Source organism: Netta rufina (genome assembly GCF_964035555.1).
Source record: "Netta rufina genome assembly, chromosome: 3".
Classification (NCBI taxonomy): Eukaryota; Metazoa; Chordata; class Aves; order Anseriformes; family Anatidae; genus Netta; species Netta rufina.
The window spans coordinates 51,647,728-51,674,883 of record NC_140125.1 but is presented as its reverse complement, the minus strand read 5'-3'; the positions used below and the strand labels follow the sequence as shown (position 1 = coordinate 51,674,883).

At 37.4% G+C, this 27,156-nt stretch overlaps 1 protein-coding gene across 2 annotated transcripts in view; it reads right to left on the bottom strand.

Annotated features, from left to right (window-relative positions):
- GRM1 (glutamate metabotropic receptor 1) overlaps positions 1 to 27,156 on the bottom strand; it is a gene marked incomplete at both ends in the record, with an annotated part of 182,295 nt that overhangs the window by 127,183 nt on the left and 27,956 nt on the right. For both annotated transcript variants that reach the window (XM_084283902.1, XM_084283903.1), the window contains one exon: positions 20,705 to 20,954. In XM_084283902.1, the coding sequence (XP_084140028.1) occupies positions 20,705 to 20,954 (250 nt within the window). The remainder of the gene's footprint in view (positions 1 to 20,704; positions 20,955 to 27,156) is intronic.

Below are 27,156 nucleotides of genomic sequence, written 5' to 3'. Positions count from 1 at the left end.
TATCCTTTTTATTTCACACAGAATATTTCTTATTACTGACTAATGGTACATTTCTTGCTAATGTGAGATGCTCACTTCAGTTCAGAAACAAGTAGCATATCTATATTTTTTCCTCCCTCCCCAGTTTTTTCCTTTCATGAAAAAGATATTTTTATTTTAAAATATTTGATTGGGAAACCTTTGAACATTGTTGTGGGTAACAAAGTAAACTTAGTGCTTTCAAATAATTTCTTTAAAAAAATCAATATCCATAAGAACCAGATAGTTTACAGAATTGGGATGTGAAGCTTTCTATCAGCAGTCATGTTCAGTCTTACTGTAGAGAAGTAGAAACTTGTTGAGTAGATCACCATATCAGCGACTGCTACTGAAGGTTTACTGATGTGAATCCATTTTTTAATGAAAAAGAGTACCGTTGAACCACAGACACAGCTGACGTCAATTGATGTCAGCATACAGAAAGCCAAAGGTGATTGTCCTCTTTAACTTTGAGCATTACTTTGTCAGGTGTTACACTATATCTCTTTTGTACATAAAGGAAAGATTTCTTGCTGATTCCCTTTAGTATCCCATGTGACAACTATCTTCACTTTTTTTTTTTTCCAGAAATAGTTTGAAAAAGGAATTAATATATTTTGATTAGATAGCACACATTTATCCCCCCGATCTCCCTTATATAACCAAATTGTCATTTGACTTTCAGCATGTTTTTACTTCAGGACAACCGAGAGAAATATAAAGGAGCAATCAGTATTCATAGGTAACACCTGATTACACAGAGCTCTTCTAATCTGTAAAGCAACAGTAAATCATTAATACATTAATTCTCTCAACATTCCTGTGGATATGAAAAGACAAGAAGGCAATACTAGAAGGCAATACCCATTTCACAGACTGCAAAAAGACCTGGCATTTACAGGGGTGATTTATGCAGCGCCACAAAGCAGTAAGAATAATAACTCAGCATTTTCTTCATATCAAGCCTCAGCTAAAGATGACTATCTCCCTTCTCTAAGCTGAAAATAACATACAGCCCCTAGTCTGCAATCCATAACACTAGTCAAATAGAAGTAGCAGTACAATCCTAATTTTTTCTGGAAAAAATGGGCCAGTATTGTAGCTCATATCCTGGTACAATTAGAATCATTGAAGGTTACTGCTTTAAAAGGTGCTGGAAAAGAAAAAAAAAAGCAAAGAACAGGTGTTTGTGCTGACAGGGATCAGTATGAAATTCAATATGCTTTTCTGTTCTCTTGGTAACCCCTACTTCATGATTTTTCATGTCCAACTTTAATGACCCTAGATGTCGTGAAAGTCAGCTATGCCAGAAATGTGAAGCAGTGATTTAAAAAGCGTTCCCTAGTAATGCAGCAGCACCTTACCACAAAATTCAGGATTCAAAGTGTCTCATGACTCAGTTTCATATAAAGAAAATACTACCCATGTTTGTCAGTCACCTCTTAAACAAATAGAAGCCACAGAGCATGAACATGTCCGTAAAGACCAGTCTCTAATAAGTGTATTCTAATGTATTATTTTTTTTTTGTAAAGTACATTTGATTGCACTTGTTCCCTATTGCATAGTTGAATGGTCTATGCTGACATAAGTGAAACACTTGCCAGACTGCAAGGCAGTAAGATTCTTTATGAAGCAAACATGCATTATCCAGGATAGCCAGTAGCTGTTCCTTAACTTTGGTCTATGAAACACGGTAAGTAGTCCTTACCATGTCATAACCAACCAGGAGAACAAGTCTGCAGCTGTGCTCCCAGGACAGCGCTGCAGTCCCTCCCTCACCACATCCACTGACACATCAAATACATCATCTGGGTTCAGTAAACTTTGCATCAGGTCCTGCTTATACATGATGGTCTGGTGAAAAAGAAAATTTAGGGAACAACTCATCTGTAATAATCACAATTGTGGAAGAAACTGATAGTTACCTAAACCTCGGTGCCTGAGATTCTTGACAGGCTCGCTCCATTATTAGAACATGTTAATTAGTGTACGCTCTCTGGTTTTCTCCCTGCTACTCTTCTTGGCATGTAGGAAAAAAGAAGTTGAAAATAAGTGTTAATTCACCTTATAAATTAACACATACCCAATAGAGAGGTGTTATTTGACTATTTTCAGTTTGACTAACTTCATAACACTTTAAAAACAAAAACAAAACTTGCATGAAATTAGCTGCCAGTAAGAATTTTGTATCAAATATTACAGCCACAATGTGTTGATGAACAGGGTTTTTCATTTTGATGCAAGTATGGAGAGTGTCAGCTGGTAATCAAGAAAGTGCTTAGCAAGATTTTCTTTCTTGCACTAATTTCCAAAAGAGAAGGGAGGTGTCTGGTGTGAGACAAACTGAGGAGGAAGAGAGAGGAGAAAAGAAATTCTTGCTCATCAGCAGATCAGAAGTCTTGAAAGATTCAATAATAGTAGCCAAGATAGTTCCCAGCTTCTTTTAGGACAATGTTCCTGGTGCTCTGTATCCAGGCACCAGGTTACTTCTGGGCCTATCTGATAGCTATTAATCTTCCTGCTCAGAGCAGAATAGTTCCCAGTGTGAGAGTTACGGTAGACTTTCAAAAGAACTAAGCACACAGAGAAAAGTCTAGCCTTGTTTAGGAATGCTGAGCAGTTCTGAAATCTTTCCTGCACTGCTAAAATCCTGACCAGCATGACATGGGTTAGATGGAAAGTGAAGGAAGGAAAACTGATGGCTTTCCTTCTCAAAGTAGAACAGAATTATTCTGAAGTATTTGTGAGCCAGCCATATGTGCCTAGCAAACATGTCTTTTGACTCTGGCAATACACCAGAGAGAGCCCTGCAGAGAATACCAACACAGGGCAAGGGGACCTTGCCTGGGGATGTGGGACCTGGACAGGTTGTACCTGGCCAACAGTGCCAAGCCACTGATAATTAAAATGGCATCGACAGCTTTTATGCAAGTGGCAGCTTGAAATACGTTATTATACATTGTCTGTGAAAGTCTTTCTGTACCCAAAAAAAAAAAAAAAAAAAAAAAAAAAGGAAAGAAAACAACAGCAATGTTTTCCAGATTTTGATTGGTGAAATTGTAATTCTGGAGAACAAACCGGAAACAGTTGCTGCTAACTACAGAGATAATGACACTGATGATATGCTGTCTTTTGCTGTAAATATCACCCTTTGTTCCTCAAAATAAAGGGCTGCTATTTACTTGCTTGTTGCAGCCAAGGTTCAGTTTCTCCAGTAGGTCAGAGCAGAAGATTACTTAATTACATCCTTTTATGACAGAAAGTCACTGATTCACATCTGCCTTTGTATCAGAGTATATCTGCATTTCATCTAGTTATATTAATTGCATCAAATATACAGTCTTCATGCTGGTGTAAATGAAAAGTGCATCTAATTTTCTAATACAAACAATAGATTCAGGAAATTAGTCATATTTTACATTGAAAAGTTAGGACGCTGTTTTGTTAAATAATTTAAAATGTGTTTTCATACCACAGTTGATTGTCAACATGAAGCCAAATTACTTTTCTATTACCACGAATACGAACTCAATCTTTAAGTATATCCAAAGGGCAACAAAGCTGGTGAAGAGTCTAGAGAACAAGTCTTATAAGGAGCAGCTGAGGGAGCTGGGGTTGTTTAGCCTGGAGAAAAGGAGGCTCAGGGTAGACCTTACTGTACTCTACAGCTACATCAAAGGAGGTTGTAGTGAGGTGGGGATTGGTCTCTACTCCCAAGCACCAAGTGATAAGAGGAAATGGCCTTAAGTTGATCCAGGGGAGGTTTTGGTTGGATATATTTGGAAAAAAATTCTTCACTGAAAGGGTTGTGAAGTGTTGGAACAAGCTGCCCAGGGAAGTAGTTGAATCGCCATCCCTGGAGGTCTTCAGAAAAAGTGTAGAAATAGAACTTAGAGACATGGCTTAATGGTGGACTTTGCAGTGCTAAGTTAAAGGTTGGACTTGATGATCTTAGAGGTCTTTTCCAACCTGTATGATACTCTCCCGCTCTTTAAACCTAAATGTAAATTAGGTCTTCTTGTCTGTCTAAAATAGCCCCAAGGTTACTTATAGCAGTCATTAGCTCTGAAAAACTTCCAGCACTAAACTTTAGAAGCTAGTATTAAAAGCCTAAAATTTTTCAAGGAAAACTGAATTGTAAGGAAGCTGAACACACCATGTCAGTGACAAGTTCTATATCAATAGGTTTGCAAGCTTAAGGAGCTCTCTAGCTTTTAGAACAACCAACTTTTCTTATGTACTGTGACACTCAGTGGAAACCACAAACAAAAGAGGAGTCCAGAGGTATCAAAGCAGTTGTCAAGGCCCCAGAGATTTACAGAGCTCTCAGCGATCCCTCTCCTGAGCTTCTGCAAGGACAGAAGAGCCTCCAGTGCTGTTGGCTTCAGCTACGGTCCCATGTCTGAACCAGCACCCTTGGGCCAGCTCTCCTCACCCTAACTGTGCCAAGCAAAAAACTCACTGGAGACAAATTCAGGCTTTTCTTTTCCTGTAAGTCCCAGTTTCAAAGTTTTTCTTCTCCCCAGGGTTTGTAAAGTACAACTTAATCACCTTGAGACTCTTATGCCTTTGGAAACAAAATACTCCCATCTCACAACTAAATTTAACATTAATCAGGACAAAAATGTCTCAGCATTATAACTCTTTGTTTCTGTAGCAATAAAGAGTGTGCATGCTACTGTAGATATGACAAAGAAGGTATGTGAATTGTACATATTTATCTTTTCCAACATTAAGCTTATTTTATGAAGAGACATAAAAATGTAGATAATATGAAGTATAAGGCTGGAAAAAATGACAAGGAAGAACATGGCTGCACTGGCTGTTCTACTAACATAAATTTATACACTTGCTAAAAAATGTTTTGATGTACAGACATCCCCTTCTCCTCTGAAAACATCATCACATCTTTTAGCCACAAGATATATGCTAGAAACAAAGAGAAACTGAAAGTTCAGTGAACTTACCCCTCAGAAAACTCAGTTCTTAAATCATAAGACAAAATGAAATTTAAATAAAACCTTAAACACAGTAAATGGTGAATAAATAAAGAGCAATTAGATAACTTTTGTCATCGTGACAAGTATATCACACATTTTAACAGTATGAAATACACGATTATATAGACACTGTAAGAGAAAGAAAAAGATTAGACCAAAGTCAAATTCTACTAATATAACCTAGTGAATACAGTTTTCAGAAGCCTCTTCGCTTTTTAACATTGACATAAAACTGCATCACTCTCTTCCATGACTACTTTGTTGTATGAATACTTAGTTATCCTTGAATATATAAATTAACAAACCTATGTCTATCAAGAAGTCATTTGATGCCATACAATTGTTACAAACACATCTGTTAGCTTTCTGATCAAACTTATTTCCTGACCTTTGTGACTGATATGTCTCAGCTTGTTTTTTGTTTCTGAATTTTTCTGTCCTTCTTTGTTTTCAAGTCATCTTTAACTAGAATGATTAAAGCTAATCTAGAGGTATTTTGGCCATAACCTTTACTCACTCTTTGATAAGCCACTGTTATTGTAGGCTGCTTCTTAAACTATAACATAACCTTATTGCTAACATTTTATACTTGTAATAACTTAATTAGTAGTCCAGAATATAAGGTTAAACTATAAGTGTATGCTTTTCATCATTACCACACAAATTCTCGAAGCTCTCTATTTACCTTAGCCTTTACAAACCCTTTCAAGAAATCAGCATGAAACACAGACCATGTGTGCTCTATAATATCTCAGTTAAATCACCATAAAGGTCTCACTTTTTTTTTTTTTTTTTTCCCCCAACAGTAACCAGACAAACATTTTCCAAAATTTTATTCTGTGGAATTTCAAGTGCACAGCTGAGAGTTTTTCTGATCAGTAGCAACATCATCTCCTTCACCTTGATCAAGTTCAGGTTTAAGGTTTTTTTTTGTTGTTTTTTTCTCCAGCTTCAATATTTTTGAAATAAGTATTTCCAATGGTGCTGGCATCTTCATTGCACAGAGAAGTATCCCTCAGCATTTTATTCTACTTTTAAAATATATATATATATATATATATATATACACATATATCAGCAATTTAGAAGTCAATATGATGTACAGGCTGTTTTGAAACAACTGTAAACAGAATCAATTTTCATTTGAGGATTCAAAATTCAGTTACTGGTACATCCAGCCTTCAAAGGGCCAAAGACTACGCAAGAACAAGTTCATAGTACCAGCACCTCCATGAAAGTGCTCTGTATCCTATTTCAGTCTGGATACAGTCTGACATCATTTAAACATCACTGGCATAAGAAAGCAAGAATTACACAACTAGGACACTGTCTATCAACAGTCTTCACAGGTTTCTGCACTGCAGTGGCTGTAATAATATCAGAACTGAACTGTGAATCAACATGAAAGTTTAGCATGCAGGATGCAGGCTTAATAATCTGGATTTTGTGAAGTGGAGTGAAGCCATGGAGTTAAAAGCAGGCAGCTGTAACACAATAGTTTTATATGATGTAAAATAAAAGAATCTTGGGGAAAAAATAGGTTAGTGAAAGAGCACTGAGTCAGAAAACAACGTGAAAAAGACCAAGTCAACAGAGTATACAAACAGACAACAAAAGGAAGTAAAATAGGGCATGGGAATATTCAGCAAAATCAAAAATTGGACATGTTGTTTAAGTGCCTTTTTTTTAAAAAAAAAAAAAAAAAAAAAGCTATTCAGAACAAGAACATTGCCCCTACTCCAACCTGTACAGCCCCAATAAGAAATGCAAGGACAGAAATAGGAAGTCCACGTGGGACGAACAACCACATTTCCCAGAAGACTGAAGTGACAGAGAACAAGTAAAACTACACCAAAACGTGATCTCCAGCTCACACCTGGTTTAAAAGGGACCCTTCTGGTAACAGAGGGTGGGAGAAATTAGGTTGTTGCCTCCTCACTGAGGACCTTCCCTCCCTCCTCAGCAGCATACCTGCTGCTGTCGACACAGGATTCTTCCCTGCCCTGACAGGCAGAAATCTTTCATGGAAAGCCTCTTTCTTCCCCATTCTATAAATGTCTTCAAATCCCCATGTCAGATGCAGGAATTGGAAGTCTGGTTTTCTCTTGCTTAACTTTGGATACGTGTTTCCCTGGTAACCAGTGGAGTGGCAATAAGGAGACAGAGGGAAGGACAGACAGACAGCTGCCCTCAGGGAGCAGCTCCAACAGCTGTAGGGAGCTCACAGTCACTGCTTTATCAGGCAGTACAGGAAAGAGCCAAACCTCCAACAGGAGGACTGTGGGCCTGAGCAACCTCCTCTCAGTCTATTCAGTCTCCAATAGAGTACTGTGCATATATATATATATATATACACACACACACATATATATATACACATATAATCTTTCTATGGAGTTGTTTGTTTAGGGGGCATTCACTCTGTGCTCTCATCATGCATATATTTTTATCAATATTTATGAGAGAAGCCAGCACTGAAGTCATATATGTTACACTCTACATCTTAAGGCCATTCTCGGACAGACGTGCTGCATTTTGCACAAAACTGCTTCACACTATTACAGAAAAAACTTTTCTGCCATTTGGGTGAAGACATTGGCCACTGGTTTTACCCCAAAAGGGTCTGGATGCCTTGTAGATAGCTTTGTCACAGATCATCAAGTTCCTTAAGGATAAAGAGAAACTGACCTTCAGTAAGGATTTTGAAGCCAAGTCACTATTCTGTGGGAAGTCAGTGCAAATAGATCGATGGATTCGATGTGCCCATGGTAACCTGCGCTGCTGAGGAAGTGTGTCACAGTGTCCCATACTCATAAGGACTTGAGTCTGTGTAATTACATTGTGTTGCAGTAGTTCATAAAGCAAAAATTTTAAGGTTTATATTACTATCATTATCCACAGGAACATGATGGAGTCTCAGACTACAGAAAATGGTGGGAGATTTTGGTATGTAGAGTCACTATCAGCAGGGATCTCAAAAGCATTATTGAAACTACAAAGAAATGGATGAATAATACATCTGCTAGAAATTACACTTGAGGGGAGATCAAAATTATTCACCAATTTGGAAATCATGCAGGGTTAAATATTATGACAATTTATTTTGACATTCTGTGGATGAAATAGTTTCAATATTTTCAAAATAGGAACATTCTGACTTTCTATTTTGAAATAGCATATTTGTTTTGAAATTGACACAACATTGTTTTGGATTTAACAAAAACGTTTCAGGTTGGCAAAGAATAAGATTATTCTTCCTGCTGGGAAAAGGAAACAAAATATTAAATTCATTTAAAGTTGTTTCAACTTGTTGTTATAAGCATCGCCTCCAAAGTGTTTAGTTCAGCCACTAGACTTTCAAAAAGATCAAATGCATCATTCCTACAGCTCTTTGACAAAAAAAAAAAAAAAAAAGGAAAAAAAAAAAAGGAAAAAAAAAAGGAAAAAAAAAAAAAGGAAAAAAATGAAAACAAACAGCAAGCAAACAAAACTGGAGAAGTAGACCTTTAAAGGACCCCTTTGACTACTATCCCACTGCCACATAAATTGAGATCCTATATTTTAAAACCAAGATAAGCAGATACCTAGAGTACTGTACAGCAGTTTGTCCCACTGTACATTTGCCCTCATCATTTAGCTCCCCTTGTACTCCATAATAGTCAATAGACTCTGGCTCCTTCAAGAAGGATGTAAATCTCTACCTACCTTCTGGGGGGATTTCAGTTACACAGCGAGACTCCGGCTTCCCAGACTAAAAATTTGTGGCAAATTCATTTAAATGAATCACAGAGCTTTATATTAAGTTACATTCGTGGGATAATGCAGTCAATACAACAGTTCATGTCTTATTTTTATGTTAAATTCAATTTATTCTAACAACATCTCCACTATTTCAGCTTTTTAACATGCTGCAGACTTAGGCATTAACAATGCATGAAGTTTATTTTAGAGGCTGCCAAGAGCAGAGCATTGGAGAATCTGGGCAGGTAAGAGGCAGATACATGAAGCCTTCCTTGCCTGGGGACACATGAAAGTGATTTGGGGTTAACAAGAGAAGTAAAATTGAATCTGGTAAAATACTTGGCAATGAAACAGTGAGTCTAAGATTGTGAAGCCTAGTTCTGCAGGGAACCGTGGTCTCAAAGTCATAGACTACATAGAGCTTTGAATATTACTACTGACTCAAAAGTAGTTTTCTCTAACAGAAGTATTCTGGAATAAGGAAAACTTGAGTTTTTAAAAGATGAAGGAGTAGATTCTGTACTATATCTCTCCTTGGCTCAAGCCAGGGAAAGGAGGAGGATGACATAAGGTAGTTCTCTGTCACTTTGCAGTATCTGTTTTTGGAGCTCTGTCAGAGAAACTGAAGCTTTACTCAGTGCACCCATAGAGTCTGAAAGAACTGTACCACAGAATACAGACATTTTCCTTTCCACTTTCCTAGCAGAACCTTTGAAACAGTGCATTTACTCACAAAGATATGCAAGGACAAACATGATGTTATGTCTAACAAACGATGAAAATAAATCCAAGTAGACTCCTGTTCTCTTTCCCATTAGGAAGACATGATTAAATTTAAAGCCAACAAATGTAAAGTACACTGAGGACTTACTCTTATATTCAGACTAATGTGTGGAACTCACAGACGCCACTGAGTTTTTGTGGAAGTAAATAGCTTGGGATGCTCTAAACAAGAATCAGGTATTAACAAACAAGCATGTCATCTCTAATTTCCATACCAAGGATGAAAATTATAAGGTATGTCAGTCATCTGGCTTGAGACAAATCAGCCAGTCAGCAAATACACAGGAGATGTTTTGTCACAAAGGAGAAAAAATGGAAGTGAAAGATCTTCCTTTGAATCAGAAACACTGAATATTCACCTCTGATAAAAACACAGTCCTAGAAGACATGGACAATTTTCTCTCTTAACAAGCGAGCACTATGTATCAGAAAGTTATTCTCAATTCACACCCACCTTAGCAGCACTGCTGACCAGACAGTTGTTCATGATTCACAGCATCATGAAAACAGAATTCATCTCTTGGTGCTAGAGAGCTCTAGTAACAACAGCAGTGTTCCTGTATTGAATTCTGATGGGCTAACAGCACACTGCTTTCTCCAGTTTGGAGTCATGATTCTGCTTCCCTTACTCGGAAGTGCAATTTATAGAGACTCAGCTTGTTTCACTTATCTAACACATCTCAGGTTTGATTAGCATTGACAATCCTTGCCTGAAACCAAAACCCTACCACTCACCATCTCCTCATTACTTACAGAACACTGTAATTCATCCTCTCCCACTTGCACATTCTATTTGCCTTCTTACCTACATTGTGTGTTTTCTTTCTCACATCTTATCACCACCTCTTCTCCTTTCTAAGCCTTTTATCTTTCCTACTTTTCAATTCTGTCTGCCTCTCTCTATGATTGCAACTCTTACCACTGCTAGAGTAGTAGCTTGTGCAATTACTTAAGTTTATGCTTCCCATCTAAAAAATTTTCAAAAAAAACACACTGGCAAACAGAAAAAAGAAATCGGTCATATTTCAACAACAGAACTCCAGAGAGACTTTTTTGTGCTCTGTCATCCTCTATTTCTCTTCTCATGATTACCAGAGAAATGGTGGCAAGCTTCTTGTGAAGGCTTTAAACTCTCCATTCCCTTTCTGGGTTCATTTAACATACATTGTAATCACACTGCTGAGACAAATTCATTTGAAATGCATGCAGATTAACGCATCTAATTTTGTACTCTAGGTGTTCTAGCCTTGGTATTGGCCTTAGCAGTGGTACTTTCAATAACGTGCAGTATCTCATTTGTTTGCTTACATTATAATACTTCTGAGTGAGTCCTCACATTTACTCAGTTTGCAGCTCTGAAAATGATCAACTGCCAGCCTGCAAAATCAGAACAACCGTCTAGCCTTTCCCTTTATACCATTGCCTATCCTCAAAAATCATTTTAAAATGTTATAGTAATGTGTGAGACCAGCCACCCATATAGCATTTCAGGTCTGTAAAGACAATAGTTCTTAAAATGGTAAAGGCTTCATGCTATATTTTTCTCATGGCAATAGTGATACAAGGTCCCATCAAGAACAGTTGGAAAAGGTCTTACATAGCTGCAGAGTTACTTGTTTTTTGATTTTCTTTTTTTTATATATACATATTTTGGGGAGGGGGGGTGGGGGGAAAGGTCTTTCTTTTTTGCAAAGAACATAAAGCAATAAAGAGGCAGAGTAAAAGCACATATTCAGCGATTTATTAGGGTAAAAGCAGAGAAAATGTAGAGATTTCCCATAAGAAATAGCAGTTTACAATGATTTAGTCTTCTGTGAGAAATCAGCTGAAACTGTAACCAGAGTCACATACAGGTTGTTATTCCTGCATATGGAGTATTTAAATCTGACCTATTATGCAGGCTTCCTAATCGTCATGTTAACATGAAAGAGCTGATAATCAGCCTCTTCCTTGTGATGCCTTCATCGGAAATCAAAGAATTCACTTTTATTAAACAGAAGTTTAAAAAAAAAAAAAAAAGGTATTAAAAAAGTATATTAAAAAGTATATAAAAATAGTATTAAAGCTATTTATGTAAAGCAGAAGTATAACACATTCAATTTCTGCCAAACTAAATAACAGTAGGGTTTTTGTTGTTGTTGTTTTTCTAGCTAAATTGGACTTGTATTGAATCCCTGAAGTCCTTTAGGCAAAGAAGCACAGGAGAAAAACTTACACTTACTCCCCACAGCACCGATAAATACAGCCAAATCACCAGCATGGAAAATAACTGCATGAGCCCTAGGTACCAAAGCTTACCCACAAATAGCTCATAGTGAATAATGCATACGGCTTAAAGCCAGTTAAAATAAGTGCCAGGTCAGTTATCAGACAGCAGTGAATTTGCAAGGCTTTGAAACAATTTTTTTTTATTTTATTTTATTTTTTACCTCCCTCTCTGAGGTACAAATAACTAAACTAAGATGCAGAGAATAATGACTGAAGTGGGTTGTGGGCAAGAGTTGGCCACTCAGTAGAACTGGAGTGTTTCAGTCCTACATCAAAACAGACTGGTGGTGCTGAAGAGGCAATAGTAACATGAAAGAGCCAGCTTTCACTCTGAAGTGAGTTCTTGACATCATTTTGGGTCCTGAAGAATTACCATATCACAGAAATTGAAGGAATTTGTCTTGGATGAAAATTTCAGCAGAAAAACAAGAGACTAAGAATCTATCACTGTGAGCCAGTTGCCTTCATTCCAGTTTAATTTCAGCTTTAAAATCACTTTTTTGCTCAGCCAGACTATAACATGTGAATGATCTGAAACTTCCAGTTTGTAAGTTCACACCAATGAGTTATGACTAGACTGAATTCACAGGAATTCCACTTCTTTGAGTGCTGAATGCTGGGCATGTTTTCTAACCTTGGAAAGGTACCAAGGTTTGTCCTGCAAGGCCGTTAGGCTGAGGACATTCATAAAAACAATAGATAAATAAATAAATAAAAATAAAAATAAACCGGGAAATACGTGGTCTTTCCCCACAACATTGTAACCTGCTCTTATTCTGCCTTCTCTGTCAGAAACATTTCTATCTGAGCACCGAAACAACTCTGAAAGTAAATCTCAGAAATTCCATAGGTCACGGCATTAGGATCTTGTTTTAATTGTTGCAAGTAGAAATATAACTGCTTAGTTTCCTAAACATTTATAAGGAATTCTAGTCTTACAGAGGCATGCCTGAAAAACATTTGGCCTCTAGCAAATTATGCAAAGATCCTTGATGTAACATCATTCGGTATCATTCATTCACATAAAATTACAAAATATTCTTCCAGGTGAGCAACAACAACCCAGCTACTGGTTTCTACAGCTGTTTGGTAAAACATGCATTATCTTATAAATAAACCATCAACAACACAGAGCACAATGTATTAACTCAATGATTCTAATGTCCATACTCATTCATATACAAAATGCAGACGTTGAGCTGTTGCACTTTTCCAGCACTGGAAGATTTTGCAGAAAATGTAAAGGTAAATATATTTACTACCAAGGATGTTCTTTCTTGGCATTTTGTTACTAGCATAGATAACTCTCTCTGCGGAATCCATCCCAAAATCATCTGGAACCACTGAACCTGGTCTTAGCTTTCCTTTGCTAAGCAAGAAACATGAAGTGCTATGGAATCATCTAAGTTTTTACCAGAAATCTAGAAACAAGAATTTTTTCCTCACAAGTTTTCCTGTTGTCAATTTTAAGCTTTGCATTTTGTGCCACACTTCAAGGTACTTAATTGTCTGCTAAGTAAAACTTAGCCTTATACTTAATTCAATAACATTATCACCAAGCAACAGCCATGTTTTCTTTACTTTAAGCTTTTGAACCACTACTAGTTTTCTCCCTCAGAATATGGTCAGCCACACGCTCAAAAAAAAAAAAAAAAAAAAAAACACCACGGTTTGGATTACATGCATTTTGTTATGCTAGATTACTCCCAGTTTTCTTAACACCACATTTCCACTCATGGCAAGTTGGCAGAAAGCACTACCATTAGCAACAGTGTTATATCTACTATTTTCACCAGATTTACAAGGTTCAAACCTATCCTAGAGAAGCTAGGCTTGCACAAGGCATTTTTCCCCCATTGCCATCATAATGCTAGCCATTACTTATTTCTTTTTAATCACTTACATACTTAAAAAGAGCCAATATTTTTGGGGGGAAATGGATTTAAAAACATTGGCCCTGCAAAACATTTCAACTCCTTTGGGTAAGGTCGACCCTTCTCACTGATTTTTCATAAACTTGGGGCAGCCCCTGCAGTAAATGAAGACACTGCGTTAGAGTACAGCGTATTTCTTTCAGCTAGTCTAACTTTAACAAACAGTAGCACACTCAGATGGTCATCTTTATGAAAAACTTCCCAATCTAGCAGTAGTATATTCTCAGACACTTTGTAGGTAGTGCATGAATCACTAGCACCAGAAACTCATCTGGGGGGAAGAGTCAAGTAGTCATTTTGGCTAGATATAGAAGGTGATACTGATGATACTTCATGGTCTTTATGATATTTCTGATGTTCGAACCGAAAGAAAGAAAGAAGGAGAACTGCCTGTCATTACATTGCTGGCAGTGCAGTCCATGTCATCTGTGGTGGGTTAGCCTTGGCTAGCAGCTAAATGCCCACTCACAGCCACTTGTCAACTTCCCCTTCTCAACAGCACTGGGGTAGAAAATAGATTATAAAAAAAATCTCACCGGTCAAGATAAAGACAGGGAGATTTTTTAACTGTTACCACCACAGGCAAAATGTACAAAACTTGGATCAAATTAAATCAATTTGTTACCATCACTAATTTATATGATGACCCGTGAGGGGATACTTCACCATCACACTTGACAAGAACTACCTCCAGAAGCTGTGGGTTGTTGCCTCTCTACCAATTTTTTTGTCCATCTTCCCATTCCATAGCGAGAGATCCCAGCTTACCTTTTGATTTCTGATTGTCATACCCAGTATCCCAACATCAAAGCAGCCAGGCAGCAATCCATTCACCTGGCTAGCAAATGTAATCTTTCTGCATATCTCAAAGTTCGCTCAGGGTCACTCAGGTGCTTTTTGACTGTTAGGTGATTTCTGTCACTTCCTCCTCCCATTTTCTTGCCAAAGGACCAGCTTTCTAATTAAACCATTCCTCCTTTTCCCTTGCTAATGTATGGACCTGTCAGTCTCTGCTTCCAGTTTTTCTTTTTGACTCCTGGAGTGATTACTATAGATAGGTTTTGTGTCCCTCTCTTAACCTGAGGTGTCTTCAGATGCTGAGGCCCTTCTTACCCTGCTCTTGTGATGGAGGTGAAAGGAGGCTAAATAATCACAGGCCAAGCTCCAAATCAGTACTATGAATTGGTAGGTCCCAATGGAGTAGACAAGTCATCTTTCTGTCAAATGGTTCCCCATTTTAATGGGATTACATGTCTCTTCAGCCATAAAATTGCAGACTATCAAAGGTGATAACTGCCCTGTGCACCTGGTCAAATCCTCCCATACACCTTGTCACCCAGGGATTGTGCTCTGAATGGCACATTTTTATGTTGCCTCACCAACAAGTTGTTCACTCTTATATCAGGTTGATGAAATCAGGTTCCACATACCCAATGAAAAGCCAACAAAAGATAATGGGACTAAACAGCTTTGTACAGATCTACAAAAACCTCAGAAGCCCATGCAACAAAGCTAGGGACACCAATGCCAGAAACAAGAAGGGAGGTGTAATCCCTCATTCTTAAGATAGCTCACCCAGCAAAAGAACATGATCCATGCCTGGGCCATATGCCAGCACAAATGCATGGCCTTTTTTTTTTTTTCTTTTTTTTTTTTTTTATCAACATGGTCACAGGCACAACAAAATAGAGTGATAAGCAGCCCAGAGAACAGCAAAATCCAGAAGTGACCACTAGCCTCTAGCTTTTAATATACAGTAAAACAAGCAAACTTCATGACCAGCACAGAATCCTGCCAATTAACAGACACAACAGCTACAGCACACAATCGGATCAAAGCTGTTATCTCAGGCCACACATTAGGCACCAAAAATGACTGTGGTGGGATGACCCTGGCCAACAGCCAAACACCCAGCCAACCTAAATCCCTTCTCCCACAAGACAGAGGGAAAATAGAAATTTGTGGTTAAAAATAATGAGAGTTTAAGAAGGCAAGTAAAAGCTGAGTGTAGAAGCAAAGTGAAAAGAGGAATTCATTCCTCTCCATAGACAGGCAGATGTCCAGTCACTTGCTGAAAAGTAAAGCATCAACGCACATAAAAGTTGCTTCAGAAGCATCATAACCACGAATTCTCTTTTCACTGAGCTTGTACTGCTGAACACTTCATCATATAGAATAGAATATTCCTTCGGTCAGTTTGGGTCAGCTGCATCCCCTCCCAGCGCATTGCCCACTCCAAGCCTGCTACCTGAGAGGGCTTGGGAGGTAGAGAGAACAACTTGATGCTGCACAAACACTGATCAAGAGTAAAAACATTGGTGTTATCCACACTGTTTTAGCCACAAATGAAAGCACAGCACCATGCAGACTGCTGTGAAATTAACTACATCCCCACCAGACCCACCTACATCATTTCATTATATTCCCCAAAGCTGTCAAGGGGCTGATGAACAGGAGTGGTGACAGAACTGAGCCCTCAGGACTTTTGTGGGAAGGAGAACCTGCCCATCACGCCCACTGGGAAGAAATAAGTGAAACCAGCTTAAGAAATCTCTTAAATCCTACCAGGGCATGCTGCCATGTCAACGGGACTTTGTTATCAATCACAGAAATTTAATAATAGGCCAGTATTACCTAGGCTGTATCTGATCTGGCCAGCACCAAAAGCAATTCATTCATAAGTTTTGCACTGGTGTTTTGCCTTGCAAAGTAAAATTGAATTGGGTCCAGCATAGCAATTAGTGAGATTTGCTAAATTACATTTTCTTGAGGATGCATTCACTTCCACAAGAAACCAGAAAACTCTTGGTTGTTTCTGAGTGTCTCCATATTTAATGAAATGCAGAGACCAAACTTCAAAGACTTAGTTGTTAGGGTCTCCATTTCTGTGTCCTAACAGAAGATTTTCCTTGGTCACTGGTGTCATATGTGACCATAAAATTGTTTTCTCCCCTGCTGAACTTGAAAACCTCAGCAACATTTCAGAAAATGTGAAGTTAAATGCCAGAAACACCATCATTAATACTGCCTTATGAAGGGAGGGCAGTCAAGTAAAATTTCATCACACCATCCACCTTGAAAGCTTTGTCATCCTATGCTAAAAGAGCTTTATTATGTAGAAAAAAAAATCACTTTTCCCTCTGAAAATGTACTCAGTTCACAGCAGAGATGCCAACCATATCTTCACTGCCAAATGTTTAGATCTTCATAAGACATCACCCTACCAGCACTTAAAATTCATGGTTCTACAACAGCCTATAGAGCAATACAAATGAATACCATAAAACATTGTAAAGCCTACGGAAACAAAGCAATATATATTCCACTACTTGGTGTTATATTGAAACTGCAGGTACAATAACGTCTCTCTTTCTTCCTAAAACTCCTCATACATTTACACAAACTATTTTGTGTAGGAGTCTAAGAAATTTTGAAATTACAAAAGAGCATTTTGATTTCCAACTGTTTATCTAACATGTCAATTCTCCATTGATCTCAGAGTAACTATTGAACTCTGGGATTTTGTTTGCATCTTTCATTTGCTTTGCATTACTCACAGATGCTGACAAGTCAGTTACATGCTTTGACTTGATGCATCATTTCAGAGGATGTACAGATTCATCCATCTTGAAAGATTCTCACAAGGCCTAATTTATGCTTATTAAGTAATATAGAAGCCAGTGGTCTATGTAAACATAATTAGAAGCATAATGTTGAGCATCTTTCTATGTAGTCACTTCATATAAAAACTAGCCTCTGTTAAAAGACATATCACCTGAATTTTCCTTAAGAGAGGGCTTAATTTCTTAATAGAATTTTTGCCTTTGGTTACAGCAATACTGTTGCAATCACTGTTTTTAAATAAAGCCATTTAATTTTATTTTTTTTTACTTCCTTTCCTGTATATTATCAGCCTGTTGTTTTTTCAGCTTTCTTGTCCTTAATTTTATAACTTAATAGTTTTCTTTCTAGATTCTTCACTACATTTGGACACTGTATTAGTTTCAGAATCATCTGCTATTCTCCCTCAAGTGGGATTATAATCCTTTCTCCTGTCATGTTTTACCCTTGCTTCCTTCCAGATTCAGAAATAGAAATTCCCTTTACAACAGACTGTGTTTTCCAGTGGCAAAGTAGACTGAACTTCTACTCAGACCTTTGATCTGAATTTAGGAACAATTGCTTAGATACGGCACAAATAGGCTCCTAACTCCATGCCTGAGAATAGTCAACCCATCCTGGAAAATTCCCCCATATCTGACAACCCAGTCCCAGTTCAGTGCAACCCCCTATAATTCCCAATGTATCATTCCCAATTTAAACTAAAGTCAAATTTAGTTCTCAGCTCTCTTTCTGATACCTTGAATTTAGTTGAGCTTGTCAATGCCTGTCTGCTTTCACCAATAGCAATACTGAAGATATAGCAGAAAGAGCACTATTTAGCCAGGTGTCCTTTTGTAAAGGCTTCCTCTTTACAGTGAGTCAGAGTAGATTATGGAGTTGATATAGTGTAGCTGATAATGAACCTGTGGGCAAATTAAAGGCTTTGTTTAGCTCACTATTGCAAAAAGTCTTGATTTCACATTCAGTCCCATTTCCCTCAATAAAAAGAATGCTCTTAAAAGGCTTTTGGTTTTTTGCTTAGCTGGGTACTTGAGTGAGAATGACTAAACAGCATGTCAGAGCAATGTTAGTACATGCCTCAGCTCCTGTTTGTATACAGATGACCAAATTCATAGCACTGCAGTTTCACTGCAACTTACTTGTGAATAAGTTTGCTAGATTTGCCATTTTTTTAATGTCCTAATCAGAACAATTCAAAGAAAATATCTTTTCTTTTAGTTCTGCAAGCATTTAGAAAACATGTGCAAGCCCTATAATATTTTTTATTTCTACCATCTGTTGAGCACAATCCGGACTGTGCACAGCCAGTCTGTTTTACAACCAGATCACCTAAAAAGGCAGATCCGACCCAGTCCTAAAAATGATTCTCCCATGCTCTATTACCAGCATAAAATAAGACTATGTTGAAGCCTATCTGAAAAACATATTTGTGAAATTTTATTATTAACATTTAATAGTTGAGAGGTTCTGACAAAGTGCAGAGCAATGTTTTTGGGCAGATTCTAAGAAAAACAATTGAACCAGAGTATCATAATGTTTTGTAAAAGCTTTTAGTCAAATTTTGAAGCTAAAATATATTATCCATAAATAAGGGGATCAAGTAAATGACCTAATAAGAAACTGATGTTTGTACTACCATCATACTGAGTTTTGGTGTTTGAAGTAAGAGACTTATTTCCTTTGTCTCTTTTGTAGAGCCAGAGAAAGTACCAAAATCAGGTGAATAATAAGACACCACTACAAAGCAACAACACATGAATACAGTACACTGTCTAAAGCTGCCAGGGTATTTACAGAATGACCAGGGATTCCATGATCCAGACTAATTTTATTATAGTCAGGTTCTTCAATTCACTGAAACAGTCCTGAAAGGTTCCTTTATTCATTGCATATTATTCAGTGCATATTGAATGATGCAGATGAAAAGCACATGCACAAATCTAAAACAGAATATCATTTTCCATACTACTTTCATTTTAATGCTGAAGGCTTTCCAAATGTGCTACATCTTGTCTACACACTCTTCTAGAGAAACAATCTCTGCTTTAAACAGATTAGAATCAAAAAATGTAACAAAAAAAGAGCAATGAAAGGAGAACCATTGATTGCTTTCAGATGATTACTTAAGTAAAGTTAGCTATCTGATTTATGGGAATCATAACTGTGATTTTTGAGGAGTGATGCAAGAAAAGAGCAATATTATAGTACAGGGCTAAAGGACGACATTGCAGCCACAAGACTGACAGACAAAAACTTCAGGGAGAGAAAGGGACAAAAAAGTTTGATAGATCAGAATGACAACAGAATAAGGAAACAGAAGCTGAGTAGTTAAGACTGTCAAAGACCTTGAAGGAATGGTGTTTAAACAATAGATAAGAGAAAAACTAAGAGTGAATAGAAGGATTAAAAAAGACATTATCAATCTAACAGACAAGACAGAAAATGTCAGCCCTCATCATCAAAACAAGATTCACTGAAATGGAAAACCAGACATAAAGACATTGCAAAAATCAAGGTGCAAGTCAGAAATAAGAGTTATTTTAACACTTGAAATAACTCTTGAAATAAGAGTTATCACAAAAATGGCAATGTGGATAGATCACTTATGATAGAAATAAAATGACCATATTCCAGTGGATATCTAATAAAGAACTGATAAATTCTAGAGGAAATAAGTCAGTCTTTGCCTGTCCAATACACATCAGCTTTGTTCAGTAATGTAAGTGCAAACATATATACTGAGTTGGCCATCAGCAAGATTGATATTTTAAAAACTAAAAAAATCCTTGTAATCTCAGTACCCTAACTCTGAACAGCAAAGCTCAGAATAAAGTATACAACAGCAAATGCCAGTTTGTAACCTTAAGGCTGTGAAAAAAGTTCAAGTAATCAAAACCATTTGAAAATTTATGCTTTCAAATTACAAAAAGATAGTCAGTACTTCCTTAGTAAAACCACATGAAATGCTATTGTATCGCATTTCCAGCTCACATTCTGAAATCAGAATTCTTCATCCCATATTTTACTTCTAAAATATGCAGATGAAATATTTCTCCAGAGTGCGTGGAAGCATAAAAATGCTAATATCTTATGTCTATAAAAAACAGATAATAATTAACATTTACTTCAGCAAAAGTTAACAACACCAATTAAGTTGCCATCCATCTTCATATCCTTTTCCCAAGATCTGCTCTACCATCTTGCCATTTCTTTTCATTCATTAGAAAAGTAAATACGAAAATTATGAGTAGCCTGTATTGCAGAGTTCTGAAACAAAGGACTGCCTGCAGGATGAGATGGAGAAGAGCTGCAGTGAAATTCACTCAAAGCCTTACCTTCCAATTAGCAGAAACTCCCCAAGCACTCCCAGGCGTCTCATGGCGATGAGGATCCCCCTCACTGTCATTCCCTCACAGAAGCAAACCACCACTCTAGCCTTGGGTAACCTTTCTCGTAGTTTGCGGAGCAGGCGATCAAAGCTCTTTTCCCCAGCGTTGCTGTAGATTTTGTCAGAATGAGCAATGCAGAGACCCTCTTGGGCAGCCAGCTCTTTGAAGGCCTCCATTCCACTTTCCCCATAATTTCCTGTTTTAAAAGAAAAAGGAAAAAAGGTATTAAATCAGGCATTTGCCCAATTAAGGGTGGGAAATCAACTACAAAAAGTAAAGGAGGTCCTCCAAAGTGAACATGCTCAGAGTTTGGTGAAATAATGATATACTTGTGGATCAGTGGGTCTTAAGTGACCTGGAGACTGAAGGTTTCTTATATTGATTTACCAGTGGATATTAAAGACAAATAAGGTGTGGAGAGGTAGAAAAGTGGACAAAGCGTTTAGACAGTAAATCTAACATTCTATTAACATTTTTCTTGCAATTATCACAGCTGTTCTACTACAGGAAAACCGTGACAATAAAGAGAAAAAATAACATTTTTTCATTCTAATCTGTTGCATACCACATGTATTCCCCAGTAGTAAAAATGAATAAAAAATTATTGCAAACATAAAACATCCTGATCTGGTTACATTTTAAAAGCCGTTTGCACCAATCTGACTGACCAGTGTTCATGACAGTTAAAATTTAGGCCTGATGTTTCTCTTGTAATAGGAGACCATCTGTAAGGACTTCCAAAACAGCTCTTTTTAATACAAAAACATTTTGACTTTGTGGTTCAGATAATACCAAAGTTGATTCTAAAATTCTTTTTTTTTTTTTCTTCTCTTTTCCTATATTTTTGAATCCCTAAAACAGCTTTGTAAAACTCAAACTGCCTTCAGCTATGGAGACAGGTGAAATCTCAAATTTTCTTTGAATATTTTATGCCTGCCATGAGCACAGGATTTATGATGAACATCAATCAGAGAAGAGGAGCAGATGGATTACAATAAATTGTCTATTAACAGCAACAAGAGATCATTCAAAAAGAGAAGCCCAATTTTTTCGCTATCCACATTTGTAATATTTGCTCGGTTTCTTGAGGGAGTAACATCAAATATGTTCAATACTTCCAGACACAGACCTTTCCAAACCTGTGGTAACTGAAGAGTTGCAACTCCCCTCTTTGCAGAGACAGTTTCAAATAGCAAATTGCAATGAGGAGCACTTCTGAATCAGCCTAAATTCATTCACCAGAAAAAATGTACAACACCCCAAAATGCACAGCTACGGGGCAGAAAATTCAGCGGGAGACAGATCAAGCATTCTGTATAAATCAAACAAAAATAGTACAGTTTTTCCAGAAATTTGGATTCTTTGCAGCAGATGCAACAAACTGTGCAGTTTCATATAGTCATAATTGTACGAAGATATAGCCAAACCTTCCACGTCTATTTTCAAGCACAAAATGCAAGTTTCAAAGTCTTTTGCACTGAGCTAACCTAGTTCCTCACAAATTTGCAGCTCAGCGGCATGGCCTCTTTTCCAATCTGTGACTCAATGACAGATACAGCACACAGGTCTGTCTGCTCTGCTGCCTGTGAGCCAGACGTACTCCAGAACGGGAACAAAGCCATGGCCCTGCACGGCTGTGGGGAGAAGAGAGGAAGGGCTGTGCCTGGTGGGAATGCACCAGCAAGCAGCCCCACACTGCTCAGCCCTGTCCCATGCCCCTGCACCTGGGGAAGCACCGTTACCTCTCACAGGGGTTGTCATAGTGAGATGGATTCTCAGAGGAGACACTGTCAAGGTATTTCCATATATTTATAGGACATAACTCACAGTCACCAAGGAATTTACTGCAGGACCTGAGGCTGGGCAGTTTGAGCTACAATGCTTTTATGACCTGTCTCAGGCCCCAGGCTGCAGCAGGACAGCCTTGCTGCCGACTTGCATTAGCAAGCACCTCATACTTTGGAAAGAAATTGGAATATAATGCCCAGTTTCACAGAATCACAGTACTGTATGGGTTGGAAGGGACCTCAAGAGATCATTGGATCCCTCCCCTCCCCCCCCTCCAGTTTCATGCGGAACTTCATGCAACAAGTAAACTCATTTGAAGTCAGTGGGATTATTCCTGAAGTAAAATCTTACCTAAGCTGAGCCACTGGAGTAAACTGAATCTTCTTAGATATTTAGGCAATGTGTATTACAAAACAAATATAATAAGTTTCCTACCTAATTTAATAATGCCCTAAATGTAAGGGTAGGATGGGATTTTCTCGTACATCAATACAACACTAACTCTGTTCTAACCGAAGCTAATGATTTCAACAAATACAAAATTAAATCCACTTAGAATGCTTTTTTCCAGCTTTAATTTGATGGAATAACAATCATCCCAAACACACAGCCACATCTGCACTAACAGTAAAACAGCGTACAAAAATTACACTAATAGGAAGTAGTGTTGCCTATACATTCAATAAAGGCAATTAAGAACCTAAAAGGTATAAAAGCTCATTAAGATCAAGAATCACGCACACAGAAGAACAAAAAAGCAAAAACAAAGCAAAAAAAAAATGAGGCTGGAAACAAAAACTTTCTAACCTTTCTCTGAAGTTGTGAAACAGCTTTCCAATAGCAGTACAAGGAAAGACATCTTATTTTAGAATGGAGCTGGTAAGCTCACAAGAGCATTACATAATGTAGATGTCTGCAACAGACGGAGATGAAACTTGATGAAACAGGTCCTTTTGAAGCCTGTTTCCTGCACTCCCCAAGCAAGACAGCACACTGCACACCTTCCTCCTCCAGGGGAAATGACCAGGAAGAGAATGAACATGTGGCAGATGTTAGACGCATTGTTCAGTGCACTCAGCTACCGGGGAAAGCACACTGTAAGGGTATATACAAAACAGAAAACACTAATTAATTCTGTGCAACAGCCAAGAATATATCCATCTGTACCAGCTTGCTGGGTACATCAATTTCAATCAACACATGCAACAGCTGAGAAGGGAAACGTGTAATGAAAGAAATCTGCACAAGATGGCAGTCAGTGAAGAGTTTCAACAGGATCAACAATTGCAACACCACCATGGACTGAGGGTCATTTTTCCTTTGAAAGAGCAATCGAAAATTCAATCTCATTCATAACTGCCTTTTTGTTACTAGAATAAATTGGGAAATGACTAAGTATTTATTATCTTAAGGCCACAAACAACCAAGTTTTATTCTGAATAGTACCCAAATGCTAGCTGTGCCAGGAACATATTTTAAGCCCCATGGTACCTTGCTAACTTTTTAAAAATATTTGCTTTTTTTGTTTGTTTGTTTGTTTGTTTGTTTTTAAATACCTCTTAAATAATAATAATAAAAAATAAAAGTTCTATTCAATTTGTATCCTGTTCAGAAAATGAGATATTCTCCTTTCATGCTTCAAGTAGAGTCCATACAGCACTGTAAAGGCAAATTCTAACCCTATCATGACTACAATTGTACTAAGAGCACTGTCCTCTCAGTGACAGCTTTGCTTCACCACTCTAAGAATCCTACATAAGGCTATTCCAGATGAAGGATCCAAGTACCTGAAGATGCTGGTGAGAGCTATGCATAGTGAGAATTATTCTAACTCTCTGTATTTTATGCAGTTAAATAACAAAAATATGAAGATGAAGCTGTAGTAGAAATCAAAGATGTCAGCCTAATGAAAAGAAAAAAGACATTTTCACTTAACAATCAACTTGTATAACTCTTTGTTTCAAAGCCCCCCAAAAGTAATTCAAAAATTTACCTTCATAAAATGCTCCTGTGAGACATTCAAGTCACAGCTGCCAAAGGAAGTTACACTATTTACTTGTATTAGCACTTCAGCAGTGTGGGGAGCTGAGCCCAGGAGCTTCATCTAAAAGGTTTATACTGTCCTTTTTATTAGAGTTGTCTGGCAATTTTACTTCCATTCTCTTTGTCAAGAAAGACATTTTTTTTTCCCATGTATGAAATGAAGCGGAAATGTAGCCTTAACAATCAGATGCTTATGAGAATCCTGGATATTGTCTTTTTGAGGGATGCACAGAGTATGGATCCGCCTGAGCCATGTGACAAAGTGCTGCATTTCCAAGGGGCTATATTCTATATTGGGTTATAACCGAAACAGAGCATCCCATGTCCTTCAATGGCTGATTTCATTCAAGGATAGCAATTATCCGTGAGGCAGCATAAGGCAACATGAACCACTCATATTTGTGCTACAGAAATATATTCCCAATATATTCCAAGAGCTGTTTCAAAAAATAAAATAAAATAAAATAAAATAAAATAAAATAAAATAAAATAAAATAAAATAAAATAAAATAAAATAAAATAAAATAAAATAAAATAAAATAAAATAAAATAAAATAAAATAAAAAAATCTAGAGGCAATGTTAAATAAATCTAGAGGCAATGTTAAATATAACAATAACTGTACAGTTTCAAAATACATGTCTGGAAGGTTTTGGACCACTTAACAGATTTAAAATAAAGTTTTTTTAAAATTGTCAGTTTTCTCCCCTACAAAATCCACTATTTCCTTTCACCATCAGGGTATCTTTGAATAGGGTCAGTTAGTGAGAAACGATTGAGTTGTCTCATTTTAATGTTTCTTATCAGTCAAGCCATATTAAATAAACGTGTGCATACTCCTAGTCCATTGCAAACTAAAATTAAAAAGGCCAACAATCAGATTTAAATTAGCATGTTTGCAATAGGCTGGGAACGTATACACTATTGGCTAATGTGGCTCAGCTGATAAGCACTCAGTTTCTAAGCTGTAGAAATTCAACCCTTTAGACCCATTTTTCGACACTTTTGATCTACAGAGTTAAAAATAAAAGCCTAAGTCTAAAGCCATTCTATCAGTGCAATAGATTGGCAAAAAAATTAGATGCTGAAGAATGGATCTGCCCACCTATCTTATTTCTGTACTTCCCATGTGTAAGTATTATACTCACAACAAGAGTAATACCTTCTTCTGGGGAAGCAAAAGCAGCCCTGTTGGCACAGGGCTTCCAGGACAATTGTGCCAACACAGCCCCCCAGATTTCTCTGTCACTGTGGAAAGGGTAGAAATAAAACACTAAAACATTTTTCCCTAGAAAATCTTTTTCAATGCTAAAATCACACTGTTGTCAAAGGGGCTACATTTTATGAGTTATCAGTTATTCCAAACAGAATTTGTCTTTCATTTTCAGTGAACGTTCTGCACTTAATGTTGACTTCAATGCCTAAAGCCCTTTACCACAGTTTCTTTTCAGAGTTCAGATAGCTTTTTCAACACCACTTTCTTCATTGAGTATATTTTAGCTCACATGTTTTTAAGAGGAAACTTCAAAGCAGAAGAGTTAGGCTACGAGAGTACTTTAGAAACCCTAAGGGATCAGCCACTTTACAATAAGAACACTGCATGGATATGAGCTCCAGTTCTGATATCAGTTAGAACAGAACAGTGGAGAAAGTATCAAAAGAAAAAAAAAAAAAAAAAAAAAAAAAAAAAAGTCAGTAAACCTAAAACCCCACTCTAACACTCAAAGCTTAAAAGGAAAATCCTACCTCTTATTTATTCTAACTAGCTTGCAAATAAATCAGCAAAGAAACAAATTTTTCAACAAATAATGCCAAAGTAGCTATTTCAATTTCTCTAAGTACAATGGTGTTTGGAGACCAGCTGGATTGCCTACTACTCCCTGAGTGCCTTTCACTCACTTCATGTCCCAGCTGCTTGGTTCTAAAGTTGCTTTTAGCAATGGATATTGGGGACCTCCTTACCACCAGTATGCATCCCAGGCCAACTCATGAATCTGTGGAAGTCAGACTTTCCCTCATGTTTCCACGCTCATTTTTCTTTGACAGCACCTGAGAGATTTTGCATTGTGTGGAGGCCTCACTCTTTTTTCAGTGACAGAGGGGAACTCATAATCAGAAATTGAGGTAGTGGTGTAAACACTCCACATTCTTTTAAAGTACCTTGGCAAAGTTTCCTGTGCTTACCATAGATTTCAAACCAACAGTACTCCAGCCTGATGAAAGCCAGAAAGATGCATTAAATGAATGAACTGAGTCATCTCTGGTGCTCTACAATACTCTGCCATCTGTGCTTATGGCCTATTTTCCTCCAAACTTCAGGCCCTTGTAGAAATGCAGAAAGGGAGCTGTTGAGTCAAGACTAGTCTTCATTTTCTGAACTCAAATGAAACTGAATACAAGGGAGAAAATAAAAACAGTAAATGAGAGGTTGGCGTTTGATGATTGCTGTAGCCATAAAATAATACAGCCTTCCTATCATAGTTCAGTTTTTCAGAGGAATGAAACTATATTTCAGATAAGAAAACTCCCATTATTTTATTAAATGCTAGGTTACCTTCTGTCATTAA